The sequence below is a fragment of the Oncorhynchus clarkii genome, chromosome 1 (genome assembly GCF_045791955.1).
Source record: "Oncorhynchus clarkii lewisi isolate Uvic-CL-2024 chromosome 1, UVic_Ocla_1.0, whole genome shotgun sequence".
In the NCBI taxonomy this organism is placed as follows: Eukaryota; Metazoa; Chordata; class Actinopteri; order Salmoniformes; family Salmonidae; genus Oncorhynchus; species Oncorhynchus clarkii.
The window spans coordinates 59956173-59972559 of NC_092147.1; the positions used below are offsets into that span (position 1 = coordinate 59956173).

Here is a 16387-nt window from a genome sequence, read left to right on the forward strand (position 1 = left end):
GTAAAACACCCAAACCCTGTTACCTGTCATTCATAAGTGTCCTATTGACTGTCGTTTGGGTTCATACATCATCCACCAATGAATTGGTGTACAGTAAACTCTCAGCACATTTCACATAGACCCACTTCCTTGGGCAAGCATGGGCTTAAGGCTTATATTATTGATTTTGAAGTGACTGTTACGTTTGAATAGTTCTACCATGAACCTGGGTGGGTAATTGTTGCTTTTTCTCAGTGTTCAGTGTCTCCCTCATAAACTCAAATGAAATGATTTGGTTGTGTGATTAGATTTTTTTGGTAAGTGATCAAATCCTTTGAGTGCACAGAAGATGAGGATAACATTTTTTTTTCTTGATTTTGTTCATCTAAACTGAGCCCTTACTATAATTAGATATGACTTGGGGGGGGGGGGGCTTGGAGGCTGTTTGCAAAGGATTCATGTACACAACAGCTGTGGCTGCAAGTCTGTTGGAAGGGGCATTGCTGCCTCTCTTAATTGCGCAGATTTGAGTGTCAGTAGCATCTGTGTACCCTATCCCGTTTCTGGATTCAATAACTACTTGGAGCTAGTGTCAAAAAGCTTTTTAAAGGCTGGGCATTAAGGAAAATTATGTCTTAAATGCACCGAAAACAGCTATGCTTATCCAAGTTGGGTGAGATCCAATGTCCATGCATGAAACTAATCTCTGTCTGGGGCCACAAGAGGTTTAAGGTGTTTTGAAATGAAAATAGTATTTTGATAGGTATCAAATGCATTGTGGTTTAGCACTGGGTTGAAACACGTTGGCATGCTTTTATTATTATTCAAATGGGTGTGATTACTCTAGACACGAGTCTAGTGTTTGTTTTCCTTCTGCTAATGAATAATGAAACAAGATATTTGGTATGTTATTGAAACAATTAGTCATGTTGACCAATTACACTCCCTAGTCAGGTTTGTAGCTGTGCCCTAACTCCAAGCCATGTGGCTGCTTGCTGATTTTGTGAAAGAATTATGACCCCACGAATGTTAAGCCTAGCAAACCGATTCCAAAGAATGACACTGTGTGTCAACAGTTTTTGTGGGGGTGGCATTTGTGCACGGGGTACTGTGAATTTCCATTGCAATTGAAAGAGAAAGGTAGTACTGCAGAAGCGCATCCTAAAATAGGAATGTTTTATGACCAACGAGTGGAGTACACATTGTTATTCTTATTGAGATTACTTCCAAAGTCTTCTGTGATCTTACCAACATTTCATTCGTTCTGTCAAATATTGAGTTCATGGGAGAAGCATTGACTGAACTTATTTAAATGATACTGTTTCAAGGGGGGAATACAAATATACACTGATACACTAAAATAAACCGTTTAAACCCTTTTATTCCCCCACAGCATGCAAGAGAACAGCGTGGACCAGCCTACATCATTATCTCAGCTCTTGAGAGAGAACTACTTGGCCGAAGCACGAGCACACCAGAGACACAGCGAGATGAGTCGTTCCGACTCCTCCTCACGGCGCCTGGTCTACGGGCCCCTCAAAGGCAAGATGGCGGACTCTGCGGGGCTGGACGAGCCGCAACACCAGCTCCCAGACCTCTCAGCCTTCCTGAGTCAGGAAGAACTGGATAAGAGTGTTAACCTGGCCTGTCAGGCTATTGGACCCGAGGCCCGCGAAGAGAGGTCAGATGTCAAGGCCTCCCCCTCTGCCACCTCCGACACTCCCGACACCCAGCCTGATCCGGAATTAAAAGAACCCCTACCAACACACCCAACATTCTTGCCAGAGAGACGGCCATACCCACCTCTGTCCCTTCAGGACAATGTTATCAGGACAGACAAACAGATATATCAGCCGTCCCAACCGTCCATCCAGGACAACTCGATGAGGACAGACAGACAGTCATTCCCACCGTCCATCATCCAAGATATTGCAGTGAAGGACAACCGGGAGGACATTAAGAGACCGGGGCCTGGGGGGAGGAACACCCCGGCGTTCGGCCTGGAGAACCAGTCCAAGAAGGAGTTCCTCAACAAGGCAGCGGACTTCATCGAGGAGCTCTCCTCTCTGTTCAAGGCAAACAGCTCCAAAAGGATACGGCCCCGATCGTGCAAAGCTCATAGGAGCAGAGCCAACAAGGGCCAAGCCGATGGGAGCATTTACTCCCTGAACACAGACGACAGGGAACGGCCCATTCTTCTCCAAGACTTCGAAATGGAGATGGAGAGGCCTGCTAATCCCTTCTGCATTCAGCCGCCAGAGGTCCAAGGTTTGGACATGGACCCGGGTTATGGGCACGCTGACTTCCCCATGCAGGACTGCAGGACTACTGAGGAGCAGTATGATGACTCTGAGGTGCTGGAGGCAGATGAAGTGGATGAGGCTGAGAGCCCTGCCCTGGTGGAGATCACCCCTGGAGTGTACACAGCCGACCCCATCTGTGAGCCCCCTCACTTCATCCAGAAACTGAAAAGCAGGGAGGTGTCGGAGGGCAGCAAGGTCCAGCTGGACTGCATTGTTCAAGGACTCCCCATGCCCGAAGTCCGGTAAGGCAAAACCAAACATTCAAACTCAACTAACTCAATGTTAGTGTCTTTGTAGCCATAGATGCATATCTTCATTTAAAGGATATCGTCACAATTTTTCAAACTTTCATCCATAGTTCAAATAGCCATTTCTAACTTTAACTAGCTTTACAGTGGCTAAAGTTAGCAGTGGCTTTTGTAACAAATCTGAACAGTTGATGAAACTTTATCCCATCCCCATAGACTACTTTCAGGTTAAATGGAAAAATATAGATTAGTAATAAAAAATAAAAGTGAAAATGTACTGTAAACTCAAGTAGTACTTTGATAGTAGTACACAAGGTTGTACACAAGGTGGTAGTACACACGTTTTATTGTGATTTACTAGCTAGCTGATTTGAATGCCCCATGCTTTCCCCGGGAGGTGGATCTGCTCTTGCAGTCTCTCTGAAACGATTCTAAATTTGCCTCGTTGAAATGTAATACCATGAGAAGTCAGCCGGTGAGTCAGTGTGGTCAGCAAGCACATATGAGCCTTAAAACAGGCGATTACTCACCACATAGCAGAATCTGAGTACAAATGCGTTATTTTCCTGTTGAAGACATAATCTAAATGGACATATGAAAGAAGTACAGGAATCGAGGGTGAGTGAGCAATATGATGTAAAGTGGCCCAATTTTGATATTCAGAATGTTGTTGACATTGTCAGATAGGAACACTCCAGTATTTTTGCTGGAGTACTTATTCAACCCATTTTGAAATATATATTGATTTTGTTTCAAAGAAAAGAAGGACAATAAGAAAAGCACTTCTTTTAGGTATTTTGTCAATTGTAAACTGACAAGCAAACAGTCATATTTGCTAGTTTGGGCTTGAATTTGAATGCGAATATTCAAATATGCCTCCCCACTGGGCACACACTGGTTGAATCACAATTTCAATTTCATGGTTGAATTGACGACTGTGCCCAGCTGATCAGGACATCCATGACACTGAGCTAGTATTTACAGTATACACTCACTTAAAAATGCAAATTTCTCTAACTCTTCCGGACGCCCTGTTTATAGGTGCCCCTGTTTGTGTATTATGTTTTGTGTCTGGAACATTCGATCATAACAGTGTTTGTGTGCCAGTGTGTGTACGCAGCATTCTAAATGCCAATGGGTTTTATCAGCACATAACAATGCTCTAATCTGAACACGGATTGTGGCCTATTTGCCAAGAAATAACAGAAGAGCGATTCCTGCATTATGGACATTACATTTGCATGCAAAATCACAATTTGAATGTCTCACAGAATGGACAAAACAAAATGTAAATGTGTGTGTCTATGGAACCCTTTTGGTTGGAGTAAATTTCCCCAGAAAACAGACTTCTAAGTGTTGGCGTGTTGTAGAAATGAAGCAAAGAAGGAAGCATCATCGATGTTACATGAAATGGGCAAGCTTTTTGGTGAGACTGAACATATAAGCCAAAGTCTGAATTTGTAAGTCTCGGGTCAAAACATGGATAGCCATGTCGATGGAAAGGTTTGGCTGAACACACATTTTTTTGGGGGAAAATGTGGTTATTTCCATTATTACTTTACAGAGGAAAGAAAACGACTGTTATGGATGTTATAGAGTCTGAAATAGACATTCAAATCTTAAACGTTTATTGATCAAAATCTAGCATTACACATTTGTTGTCATTTGGAATGTTCTTAAAAGGTCAGCAGAAGGCATAGTACCTTAGGATTACATAATTACAGGTGGCCTGACGGCAGGTAGCCGAGTGGTTAAGAGCATTGTACCAGTAACCAAAATGTTGCTGTTTTGAATCCTCCAGCCGACTAGGTGAAACATCTGTCTGTGCCCTTGTGCAAGGCACTTAACCCCAGTTGGTCTGATAAGAGCATCTGCTGAATAACTAAAATGTAAAAATTTAGCCTGCATAGTATACAAGTCCAGTCACCACACCCTGTCTTATATATACACTACAGTTCAAAAGTTTGTGGCCACTTAGAAATATCCTTGTTTATGAATGAAAAGCACATATTTTGTTCATTAAAATAACATAAAATTGATCAGAAATGCAGTGTAGACATTGCTAATGTTGTAAATTACTATTGTAGCTGGAAACGGCAGATTTTTTTATGGAATATCTGCATAGGCGTACAGAGGCCCATTTATCAGCAACCATCACTCCTGTGTTCCAATGGCACGTTGTGTTAGCTTATCCAAGTTTATCATTTTAAAAGGCTGATTGATCATTAGAAAACCCTTTTGCAATTATGTTAGCACAGCTGAAAACTCTTGTTCTGATTAAAGAAGCAATAAAAATGGCCTTCTTAGTTGAGTTTCTGGAGCATCAGTATTTGTGGGTTTGATTACAGACTCAAAATGGCCAGAAACAAAGAAATTTCTTCTGAAACTCGTCAGTCTATTCTTGTTCTGAGAAATCAAGGCTATTCCATGCGAGAAATTGCCAAGAAACTGAAGATCTCGTACAACGCTGTGTACTACTCCCTTCACAGAACAACGCAAACTGTCCCTAACCAGAATAGAAAGAGGAGTGGGAGGCCCCGGTGCACAACTAAGCATGAGGACAAGTACATTAGAGTGTCTAGTCGTCAAATGGCAGCTTCACTAAATAGTAACCGCAAACACCAGTCTCAATGTCAACAGTGAAGAGGCGACTCCGGGATGCTGAGTGTCTGCTGAGAACAGACATGTAAAGAAGTGTCTATGGAATAAAATGTGTAGTTACAAATATTTCAGCCCTGGGTTCTTGTATACCTTACGACCCAATCTTTGGGCTTCCCATGAGGAATCGGAAGCGAAAAAGAGGCAGAAGAGCTGGCATCTCGGTGAGACTAGGGCAAAAGGGAAAACCTTCCACCACTTCCCTCCATTCTATTGGTCAAGTCACTCGATAATAAGATGGATGACCTCCGATCACAAATTTGCTATCAACTCTTGTAACTGCAATATTCTCATTTTTTCTGAGAGATACCCCCAATGACTATCCAACTCGATGGATTCTCCATTCGCTGAGCAGACAGGACAATGGATTCTGGGAAATCCAGAGAGGGAAAGGTAAGTTTCTTCATCAACAACAGCAAATGGTGTGCAAACTATAGCGCAGTGGAAGTCTCAACCTATTGTTCACCTGTCTTGGAATACACTATGGTCAAATACCGACCCTTCTACCTCCCGATAGTTTTCATCTGTTATCATGACTGCTGTATATATTCCACATCAGGACAACAACAAGATTTCACTTAACAAACTGTACGAAGCTATAAACAAGCAGGAAACCAAGCACCCGGAGGCTGCTTTTCTTGTTTCCGCTGATTTTCATTCGGCGTCACTAAAACACGTGATGCCCACAAGTAAGCATACAAGGCCTCCCTCGTCCCCCTTCAGCAAATCAGATCATGACTCAATACCTCTGCTTCCTGTTTTCAAACAGAAGCTCAAACAGGAAGTATCTGTGACACGCTCCATAGAGAAATGGTCCACCAAAGCGGAGACTAAGCTGCAGGACTGCTTTGCTAGTGCTGACTGGAATATGTTCCAGGACTCCGCCAATAGCATCAACGAGCTAACCATCTCCATCACTGGCTTCATCAGGAAATGCCTCCCCGACGATGTCCCCCCCCCCAATCAAAGACCTTGATTAACACAGAGGTACTCACTACCTAAAGGACAGAGCTACCGCACACAGGCCTATCACAGCAAACCCAGAGTCAACGTTTGAGAACACAAACGCATACAAGAAGTCCTGCTACGACCTCTGCAGAACCCCCATACAGGCAAAAGGACAATATAGGAACAAGGTGGAATCCTATTACACTAACTCCGACGATCAAAGCATGTGGCAGGGGCTACAGTCCATTACGGATTACAAAAGAAGACCTAGCCGTGATCTGCCCAATGATGCTTCCTCTACCTAACGAATTCAATGCATTTTATGCACGCTTCGACAAAACAAAACTGAGCCGTGCATGAGGCCCCCTCCTTGTCACAGAGGACTGGGTGATCTCGCTCTCCAACTTGAGTAAGGCTTTTAATCTGGTCAACACTCGCAAGGCCACAGTGCCGAACCATATTCCAGGTCGTGTTCTTAGAGCATGCACAGACCCACTGGCAGGCATCTTCACAGTAATTTTCAACCTCTCCTTGTCCCAGTCTGTAAACCCCACATCTCAAGCTGACCACCATCCTTCCTGTTCCGAAGAAGTCTAAGGCTATCTGCCACAATGACTACCGCCCTGTAGCTCTCACATCTGTTATTATTCAAGGAGTGTGACACTAGCCTGATGCTTATAAGAAATTCCACTACAAACTCAGATGAGCCATCAAACAGGCAAAGCATCAATACAGGACCAAGATCAAATCCTACTATGCCGGCTCTGATGCTCGACAGATGTGGCAGGGCTTAAAAACTAGCACGGATTACAAAGGGAAAACAGACAAGATAAATGCCTTCAATGCTGATTTCGAGGCAAGCATCATTGAACCATGCATGAGAGCACCAGCTGTTCCGGACAACTGTATGATCTCGCTCAAGAACCCCGTGCCAACGTAACCTGCCTAAATTACAATTGCACCTTAGCACTCACATATATAGCCATGAAATGCTTTGAAAGGCTGGTCGTGGCTAACATCAACACGATCATCCCAGACACACTGGACCCACTCCAGTTCGTCTACCACCCCAACAGATCCACAGATGACACAATCACTATTGCACTCCACACTGCCCTCACCCACCTGGACAAAAGGAATACTTATGTAAGAATGCTGTTCATTGACTACAGTGCAGCATTGAACAACATAGCCCCCTCCAAGATCTTCACCAAGCTCAGGACCCTGGGACTGAACACCTCCCTCTGCAACTGGATCCTGGACTTCCTGAAGGGCTGACCCCAGGTAGTGAGGGTAGACACATCGGCCACACTGACCATCAACACCGGGGCCCCTCAAGGGTGCGTGCTTAGTCCCTGTACTCCTGTTCACCCACGACTGCGTGGCCACGCAGAACTCTGACACCATCATCAAGTTTGCTGATGACACGACGGTGGTGGGACTGATCACCGACGATGATGAGGCGTTGGTGATCAGTCCCACCACAGTCGTGGAGGCCAGGTCATCTGATGCAGCACTTCATCATTCTCCTTCTAGGTCAAATAACCCTTATACAGCCTGAAGGTGTGTTGGGTCTTTATCCTGTTGAAAAATATCGCCACTGAATGCTGTGGTAGCCATGCTGGTTAAGTGTGCCTTGAATTCTAAATAAATCACAGACAGTGTCACCAGCAAAGCACCCCCACACCAACACACCACCTCCTCCATGCTTCATAGTAGGAACCACACATGCAGAGATCATCATTTCACCTACTGCATTTTACAAAGACGCGATGGCTGGAACCAAAAAAATCACATTTGGACTCATCAGACCAATGGACAGATTTCCACTGGTCTAATGTCCATTGCTTGTGTTTCTTGGCCCAAGCAAGTCTCTTCTTCTTATTGGAGTCCTTTAGTAGTGGTTTCTATGCAGTGATTCAACCGAGACAGGAAGATCACATCAGTGACTCAACCCACTCAAGTGACGCACCCATCCTAGGGACGGTATGAAAGAGCCCCAGTAAGCCAGTGACTCAGCTCCTGTAATAGGGTTGGAGGCAGAGAATCCCAGTGGAAAGAGGGGAACCGGCCAGGCAGAGACAGCAAGGGCGATTCGTTGCTCCAGAGCCTTTCCGTTCACCTTCCCACTCCTGGGCCAGACTACACTCAATCATATGACCCACTGAAGAGATGAGTCTTCAGTAAAGACTTAAAGGTTGAGACCAAGTTTTCGTCTCTTACATGGGTAGGCAGACCATTCCATAAAAATGGAGCTCTATAGGAGAAAGCCCTGTCTCTAGCTGTTTGCTTAGAAATTCTAGGGACAATTAAGAGGCCTGCGTCTTGTGACCGTAGCGTACGTGTAGGTATGTACGGCAGGACCAAATCAGAGAGATAGGTAGGAGCAAGCCCATGTAATGCTTTGTAGGTTAGCAGTAAAACCTTGAAATCAGCCCTTGCCTTGACAGGAAGCCAGTGTAGGGAGGCTAGCACTGGAGTAATATGATAAAAAAAAATGTGGTTCTAGTCAGGATTCTAGCAGCTGTATTTAGCACTAACTGAAGTAGAGCATTGCAGTAGTCTAACCTAGAAGTGACAAAAGCATGGATTAATTTTTCTGCATCATTTTTCTGCATCACCAAATAGGGTTATCTTCTGTATACCAACAATACCTTGTCACAACACATCTGATTGGCTCAAAAACATTAAGAAGGAAAGAAATTGCACATATTAACTTTGAACAAGGCACACATGTTAATTGAAATGCATTCCCGGTGACTACCTCATGAAGCTGGTTGAGATAATGCCAAGAGTGTGCAAAGCTGCCATCAAGGCAAAGGGTGGCTACTTTGAAGAATCTCACATTTAAAATATATTTTGATTTCTTTAACACTTTTTTGGTTACTACAGTACACCATATGTGTTATTTCATAGTTTTGATGTTTTCACTATTATTCTACAATGTAGAAAATAGCAAAAATAAGGAAAGACCCTGAAATGAGTAGGTGTGCCCAAACTTTTGACTTGTACTGTATGTATTACCATAAGTATTTATATATTACTGCTACCTGTAATTGTTCAGCCCTGTTTATATGTATATTCTACTACCGGTCACTTTTTATGTATAAACCTTCTTCAACCACTCCAGTACCACTGCACAATGAATAGGGTACTGGCACTGACCTGAATATACTTGCATTCTCATGTTTCTTCAACTTATGTTTTTTTAATTATATTTTGTATTTTATCTAAATTAATATTATCACTGCATTGTTGGGAAATAATTTCACCGTACTGTTTTACACCTGGTGTATCCTGTGCACGTGGCAAATAAACTTTGCCGTCTATCAGTTGGTGTGTTAACTTGCGTTAGTTCTTGACGTCACGGTTATGTTCTCTCAGTATTAAGCGTGCTCGGTATCACCTTCTATGGTTTAGTAGCTCTGGTGTGTCAGGGAATAGTATTGTGTCTATTCTCAGTCTATGTTTAGTATTGTGTGTATACGATTGGGACACCCAGTCATAGTCCCCTTAACTTTGGGACTCTCTGTTGGGGGGGTGGGGGGGGGGGGGGGGGTCTTTCCTCTCTAAGCTAGGGCCTGGAGGGAAAATAGCCTTGACAGGTGCAGCAGCCAGGCAGTCTACGCAGTCTTTGCCTTCTCCTCTGCTACTCATACTTTCAAATTAGAACCTTACTCATTAGAAATGACACGCTTTTCCAGTGAAGTCCCCTACATTCAGTACCAGTCAAAAGTTTGGACAGACCTACTCATTCAAGGGTTTTTCTTTATTTGTACTATTTTCTACATGGTAGAATAATAGTGAAGACATGCACTATGAAATAACACATAAGGAATCATGTAGGAACCAAAAAAGTGTTAAACAAATCAGAATATATTTTATATTCTTCAAAGTAGTGTTGTGGAAAAATTCTTACAGAGGGACACTCGAAGTCAATCTTAAGTGAATCATTGTTTATTGTCACTGCGCTGGAGAGATTTCAACCAACTCAATGCACCACAGTACACATGTCAATCAGGAGCTCCTCCTGAGCAGACCCAGCAGTTGTCTTTTATACGGCTATACACAGACAAGTTATATTTGCATGATTTAGTGAATTCATTAATTGATTAATTAATTAATTGATCATTACCTTTTTGTTTCATTCATGTGACCGACCAATACTGTTTCATAACATGTGACAGAACAATAACAAGGCTTCTCCTCTCTAAGCTGAGACCTTGAAACTGAGATATCTTTAGTCTGTTCTGAAAACTGAACAGGCAGTTAACCCACTGTTCCTAGGCCGTCATTGAAAATAATTTGTTCTTAACTGACTTGCCTAGTTAAATAAAGGTACAAATAAAATAAAAACACAGTCGTTCGTTTTCAAAACAAGGTCTGGGCGTACTGCCAAATTGCAGCTACTGATAGTGAGGATTTGTACAGTCAGCCATTTGCATAAACACAGAAATTGGTTTATAGAACAGCACATGAATAGAACACAGCAATTAGTTATAAAGAAAAGCACAAACGTTAAAATTCCCATTACAGTAACCACCCTTTGCCTTGATGACAGCTTTGCACACTCTTGGCATTCTCTCAACCAGTTTTACCTGGAATGCTTTTCCAAAAGTCTGGACGGAGGTTCACCTTCCAGCAGGACAATGACCCTAAGAATACTGCTAAAGCAACACTTGAGTGGTTTAAGGGGAAACAATTAAATGTCTGAGAATGGCCCAGTCAAAGCCCAGACCTCAATCCAATTGAGAGTCTGTGGTATGACTAAGATTGCTGTACACCAGAAGAACCCATCCAACTTGAAGGAGCTGGAGCAGTTTTGTCTTGAAGAATGGGCAAAAATCCCAGTGGCTAGATGTGCCAAGCTTATAGAGACATACCCCAAGAGACTTGCAGCTGTAATCACTGCAAAAGGTGGCTCTACAAAGTATTGTCCTGGCATGGTTTAGGTCCACTTGTAGAATTTATGCCAAGGTGCATTGAAGCTGTTCTGGCAGCTTGTGGTGGCCAAACACCCTTTTAAGAAACTGTGTCGTGTTTCCTTTATTTTTTATTTATTTGTCTAGGCAAGTCAGGGAAGAACAAATTCTTGTTTACAATGATGGCCAAACCCTAACCCAGACAACGCTGGGCCAATTGTGCGCCGCTCTATGGGACTCCCAATCCCGGCCGGTTGTGATACAGGGTGGAATGGAACCAGGGTCTGTAGGGATGCCTCTAATACTGAGATGCAGTGCCTTATGCTCTCTGGTGTATTTTCAACATTGAGGGCGGCTCCTGTGGTTGGATAAAAAAAAAATGAAATAAATAAATTGAACAATTATTCTTTATTTTTTCCCCCTATGGGCTTGGGCCCAGCCCCTGACTCACACAATTGACTAGTCACATTTATTTATTTTGCAGTTTTTTTAATCAGTTACCCTATCAAGGCAGGACCCCCCCCCCCCCCCCCCAGTTACCCATGTGTGCACCCTACCTCCTCTCCTTCCCCCATCTAACGATTAGCAGAGCGACAGCAGCAGGTTGCCTACAGTCATTGAGAGCGGGCTCCTGAATACTCCTGTGGTTGGCTCTGGACCAGGATCACTTAGCACTTGCTCTTTTTGTACGTGCTCTGTTCCTCTTTCCCTCGATCCTGACTATTTTCCCAGCCCATGCCGCTGAAAAACATCCTCACAGCATGATGCTGCCACCACCATGCTTCACCATAGGGATGGTGCCAGATTTCCTCCAGATGTGGCGCTTGGCATTCAGGCCAAAGAGTTCAATCTTGGTTTCATCAGACCAGAGAATCTCGTTTCTCATGGTCTGAGAGTCCTTTAGGTGCCTTTTGGCAAACCCCAAGCGGGCTGTCAGGTGCCTTTTAATTAGGAGTGGCTTCTGTCTCACCAATCTACCATCAAGGCCTGATTGGTAGAGTGCTGCAAAGATGGTTGTCCTTCTGGAAAAATCTCCCATTTCTACAAAGGAACTCTGGAGCTTTGTCAGAGGGACCATCGGATTCTTGGTCACCTCCCTATCTAAGGCCCTTCTCCCCCGATTGCTCAGTTTAGCCAGGTGGCCAGCTCTTCTTCCATTTAAAAATAATGGAGGCCACTGTGTTCTTGGGGACCTTCAATGCTGCAGAAATGTTTTGCTACCCTTCCTCAGATCTGTGCCTCGACACAATCCTGTCTTGGAGCTCTACGGACCATTCCTTCAACCTCATGGCTTGGTTTTTGCTCTGACATGCACTGTCAACTGTGGGGCCTATATATAGACAGATGTGTTCTTTTCCAAATCATGGGGCTCCCGAGTGGCGCAGCGGTCTAAGGCACTGCATCTCAGGGCTAGAGGCGTCACTACAGAACCTGGTTCAAGTCCAGGCTGAATCACAACCGGCCGTGATTGGGAGTCCCATAGGGCGGCGCACAACTGGCCCAGCGTCGTCCAGGTTTACCTGGCAAGACGGCAGTGAGGTGGTCTTCTGTGGCTGTTCTTTAGTACAGATGGGTGTGTCTTCCTCACAAACAGACACAGCACACTGAATGTAAAGATGGAGCAGCCGGTTGACCTGAGGTTTACAGGGGAAACAGGATACATTGTAACTAACCAGGTCACACTGGGCTACAATAATTTGTACAATGTTTGTACAATGTTGAAGTTACATACAGTGCCTTCAGAAAGTATTCCCATGGCTTATTCTACTTATTCTACAACCTGAATTCCAAATAGATTAAATTGGTTTTCTTTACACATAATGACAAAGTTAAAACATGTTTTTACAAATGTTTGCAAATGTAATTGAAAATGAAAGAAATAACTAATTTACTTAAGTATTCATCACACCCCTGAGTCAATACTAGAAGCACCTTTGGCCAATTACTGTGGTGATTATTTCTGGGTAAGTCTGTAAGAGCCCTTATTGTGCAACATTTTCCTATTATTATTTTCAAAATTCTTCAAGCTCTGTCAAATTGGTTGTTAATCATTGCCATTTTCAGGTCTTGCCATAGATTTTTAAGTAGATTTAAATCAAAACTGTAACTTGGCCAGTCAGGAACACTGGGGGCTCCTGAGTGGTGCAACGGTCTAAGGCACTGCATCTAGAGGCGCCACTACAGACTGGCGCCACTGGTTCGATTCCAGGCTGTGTCATAACCGGACGTAATTGGGAGTCCCATAGGGTGGCGCACAATTTGGCCCAGCATCATCCAGGTCAGGGTTTGGCCGCGGTAGGCCATCATTGTAAATAAGAATTTGTTCTTAACTGACTTGTCCTAGTTAAATAACGGTTAAAAACAATTTTTTCCCATCAATAGAATGTACCACAGGTGCTCCAATCAAATTGTAGAAACACCTCAAGGATGATCAAAGGAAACAGAATCCACCTGAGATCAATTTTGAGTCTCATAGCAAAGGTTCTGAATACTTATGTAAATCTAATATTTCCGGTTTTTGTTTTTCATTTTTAATACATTTGCAACATTTCCCCAAAACATATTTTCACTTTGTCATTATGTGGTATTGTGTGCAGATTGATGAGGGAAAAATGTATTTAATCAATTTTAGATTTAAGGCTGTAATGTAACAAAATGTGGAAAAAGGGAAGGGGTCTGAATACTTTCCGAATGCACTGTATATTGGTCCTGACAATCTACACTGAACTAAAATATAAACGCAAACATTTAAGGTGTTGGTCCCATATTTCATGAGCTGAAATAAATGATCCCAGAAATGTTCCATATGCACAAAAAGCTTAAATCTCTCAAATGTTGTGCATAAATTTGTTTACATCCCTGTTAGTGAGCATTTCTCATTTGCCTAGATAATCCATCCACCTGACAGGTGTGGCATATCAAGCAGCTAATTAAACAGCGCATTACACAGGTGCACCTTGTACTGGGGACAATAAAAGGCCACTCTAAAAATATGCAGTTTTGTCAGACAACACAATGCCACAGATGTCTCAAGTTTTGAGGAAGCGTGCAGTTGGCATGCTGACTGCAGGAATGTCCACCAGCATTTTTGCCAGATAATTTAATGTTAATTTCTCTACCATAAACTGCCTCCAATGTCGTTTTAGAGAATTTGGCAGTACGTCCAACCGGCCTCACAGACCATGTGTATGGCATCGTGTGGGCGAGTGGTTTGCTGATGTCAACATTGTGAACAGAATGCCCCATGGTGGCGGTGGGGTTATGGTATGGGCATCTGTGACCAACAGATGCATATCTGTATTCCCAGTCATGTGAAATCCATAGATTACGGCCTAATGAATTTATTTCAGTTGACTGATTTCCTCATATGAACTGTAACTCAGTAAAATCTTTGAAATTGTTGCATGTTGTGTTTATGTTTTTGTTCTGTATATATACCAAAATGATTAAGATCTGATCATTTGAACATTTATTCGCATGACTTGATTCTTGAAATGTGTAAAAAACAGTAACCTCGTGTCCATAGACTAAATATAGTACGATACAGAAACATCTGTAGTTCACAAAAGATAATGAGTTGCATCATATATTCGACATATTTGGACTTAGTACAGGTCAAATACTCTAGCAATACTATATGCTTTTAAGCAATTTCATTCTGAAATGCGTTTCAACATACATATGCTGAAGTCATTTGAATTATTTTCCCAATTTTTTTCAAAATCCCAACTTTAATACTGGAAGTATGATAGATAATGACAATCTTAAAACGTCAATGTGGCCTGTGTAGGCACTTGTACTATGTTGACACCAAATTTCTTACATTTAAACCAAACACATTTTTTTTCTGTGGCACTGGCACACTTTGATATTGTATTAAATATAGTACATGGACTTGAATTTAAATCATCTCACTGATCAAACGAGTGTCTTTATGATGTTTCCATTCTAGCAGGTCGAGGACTCCATTGATATCATACTGGAACTAATAGCCAGCTTCTACACCTTGCCTGAAAGACAACCTCATGTAAATTCACTCTTGAACATCTCTAACGGAATATTGAAGTTAAAAAAAAATGTAAAAGTAGCGAGACCTTTTCTATATCACATCTTTTGGGGTGTACTTCAACAAGTATTCACACCCCTTGACTTAAAAATTTAAAAAGTGTGTTACAGCCTGAATTGAAAAAAAAGATTATATTGAAATAGATTATATTGCGTCACTGGCTTTCACACAATACCCCATAATGTCAAAGTAGAATGAGGTTTTTAGACATTTTTACAAATGAATTACAAATGAAAAGCTGAAATATCTTGAGTCAATAAGTAGGTAACCCTTTTGTTATAGAAAGCCTAAATATGTTCAGGTGTAGAAATGCCACAGTCACAGTCAGGAACAGTAGCCAATTTGTCATCTTAAGAATTTTGCTCGTTTACAATTTACATCAATCCATATTGCCATTAAGTGCTCATTTGGCATTGTAGGGTGGTGTGGTGGCTTCTTGTTTTAAAGTGAAAGAGAGCTCACCAGAACTTTTTTCCCAAGATTGTGGCTACACTTACTGACAGTTGGCCTGACATACACACTGGGTCAAGACACTCACCACATACACTAATGAGTTATGACTGTCAGAGAGTTGCTAACGCAGAAAAGTTGTTCGGGTTTTTTTCAAATATAACATCAATTTATATTTTAAAGTTGAAACGGTTCGATTATTTTTGACTGATTATGCTCAATGGGCTCAATCCCTAATGTGATGATGACACTAAAAGGAGCATATGCATTTTGTGGCTTTCCAGGTGGTTTTGTGAGGGGAAGGAGCTGGAGAACTGCCCTGACATTCAGATCATCAACAACAGCGAGTTGCACTCTCTGATCATTGCCGAGGCATTCGAGGAAGACACAGGGCGGTACTCTTGCTTTGCTTCCAACTTCTATGGCACAGACTCGACATCTGCAGAAATCTACATCGAAGGTGACCATTGAGTTTAGACCTTCAAGTCTAGTGACCCATGTAGAGTGCATCGTCACATAAAGATGTAATGCTGATGTAATTCATTTGTATCTCTTCTGGTTCAAATGTTTCATTTTCAATTAAAACATATTAATATAGACAATCATACTATGATCATCCCTACTGTTGAGCTCTACATCACTCTCTTTTATGTGTTTTACAGGTGCCTCCTCTACAGATTCGGAGGGGGAACAACATTTTGAGCATGTAGCACAGTGAGTACACTACTCTTCCTCTACTCAAAATAGAATTGGAAAACGTTTAATTGTGGCAGTGAAAGCAAGATTCAAATACTTCAATTCTGCAATGTAAGA

The 16387-nt window shown here is 42.4% G+C and overlaps 1 protein-coding gene across 3 annotated transcripts in view; it reads left to right on the forward strand.

Annotated features, from left to right (window-relative positions):
• Positions 1-16387, forward strand: part of LOC139409379 (myopalladin) — a 51721-nt gene that overhangs the window by 227 nt on the left and 35107 nt on the right. For all 3 annotated transcript variants that reach the window (XR_011634397.1, XM_071154463.1, XM_071154454.1), the window contains exons 2-4: positions 1373-2524; positions 15859-16034; positions 16237-16288. Coding sequence is in view for 2 of the 3 variants with exons in the window: in XM_071154463.1 (XP_071010564.1) it covers positions 1374-2524; positions 15859-16034; positions 16237-16288 (1379 nt within the window). In the remaining variant the exon portion in view is untranslated. The remainder of the gene's footprint in view (positions 1-1372; positions 2525-15858; positions 16035-16236; positions 16289-16387) is intronic.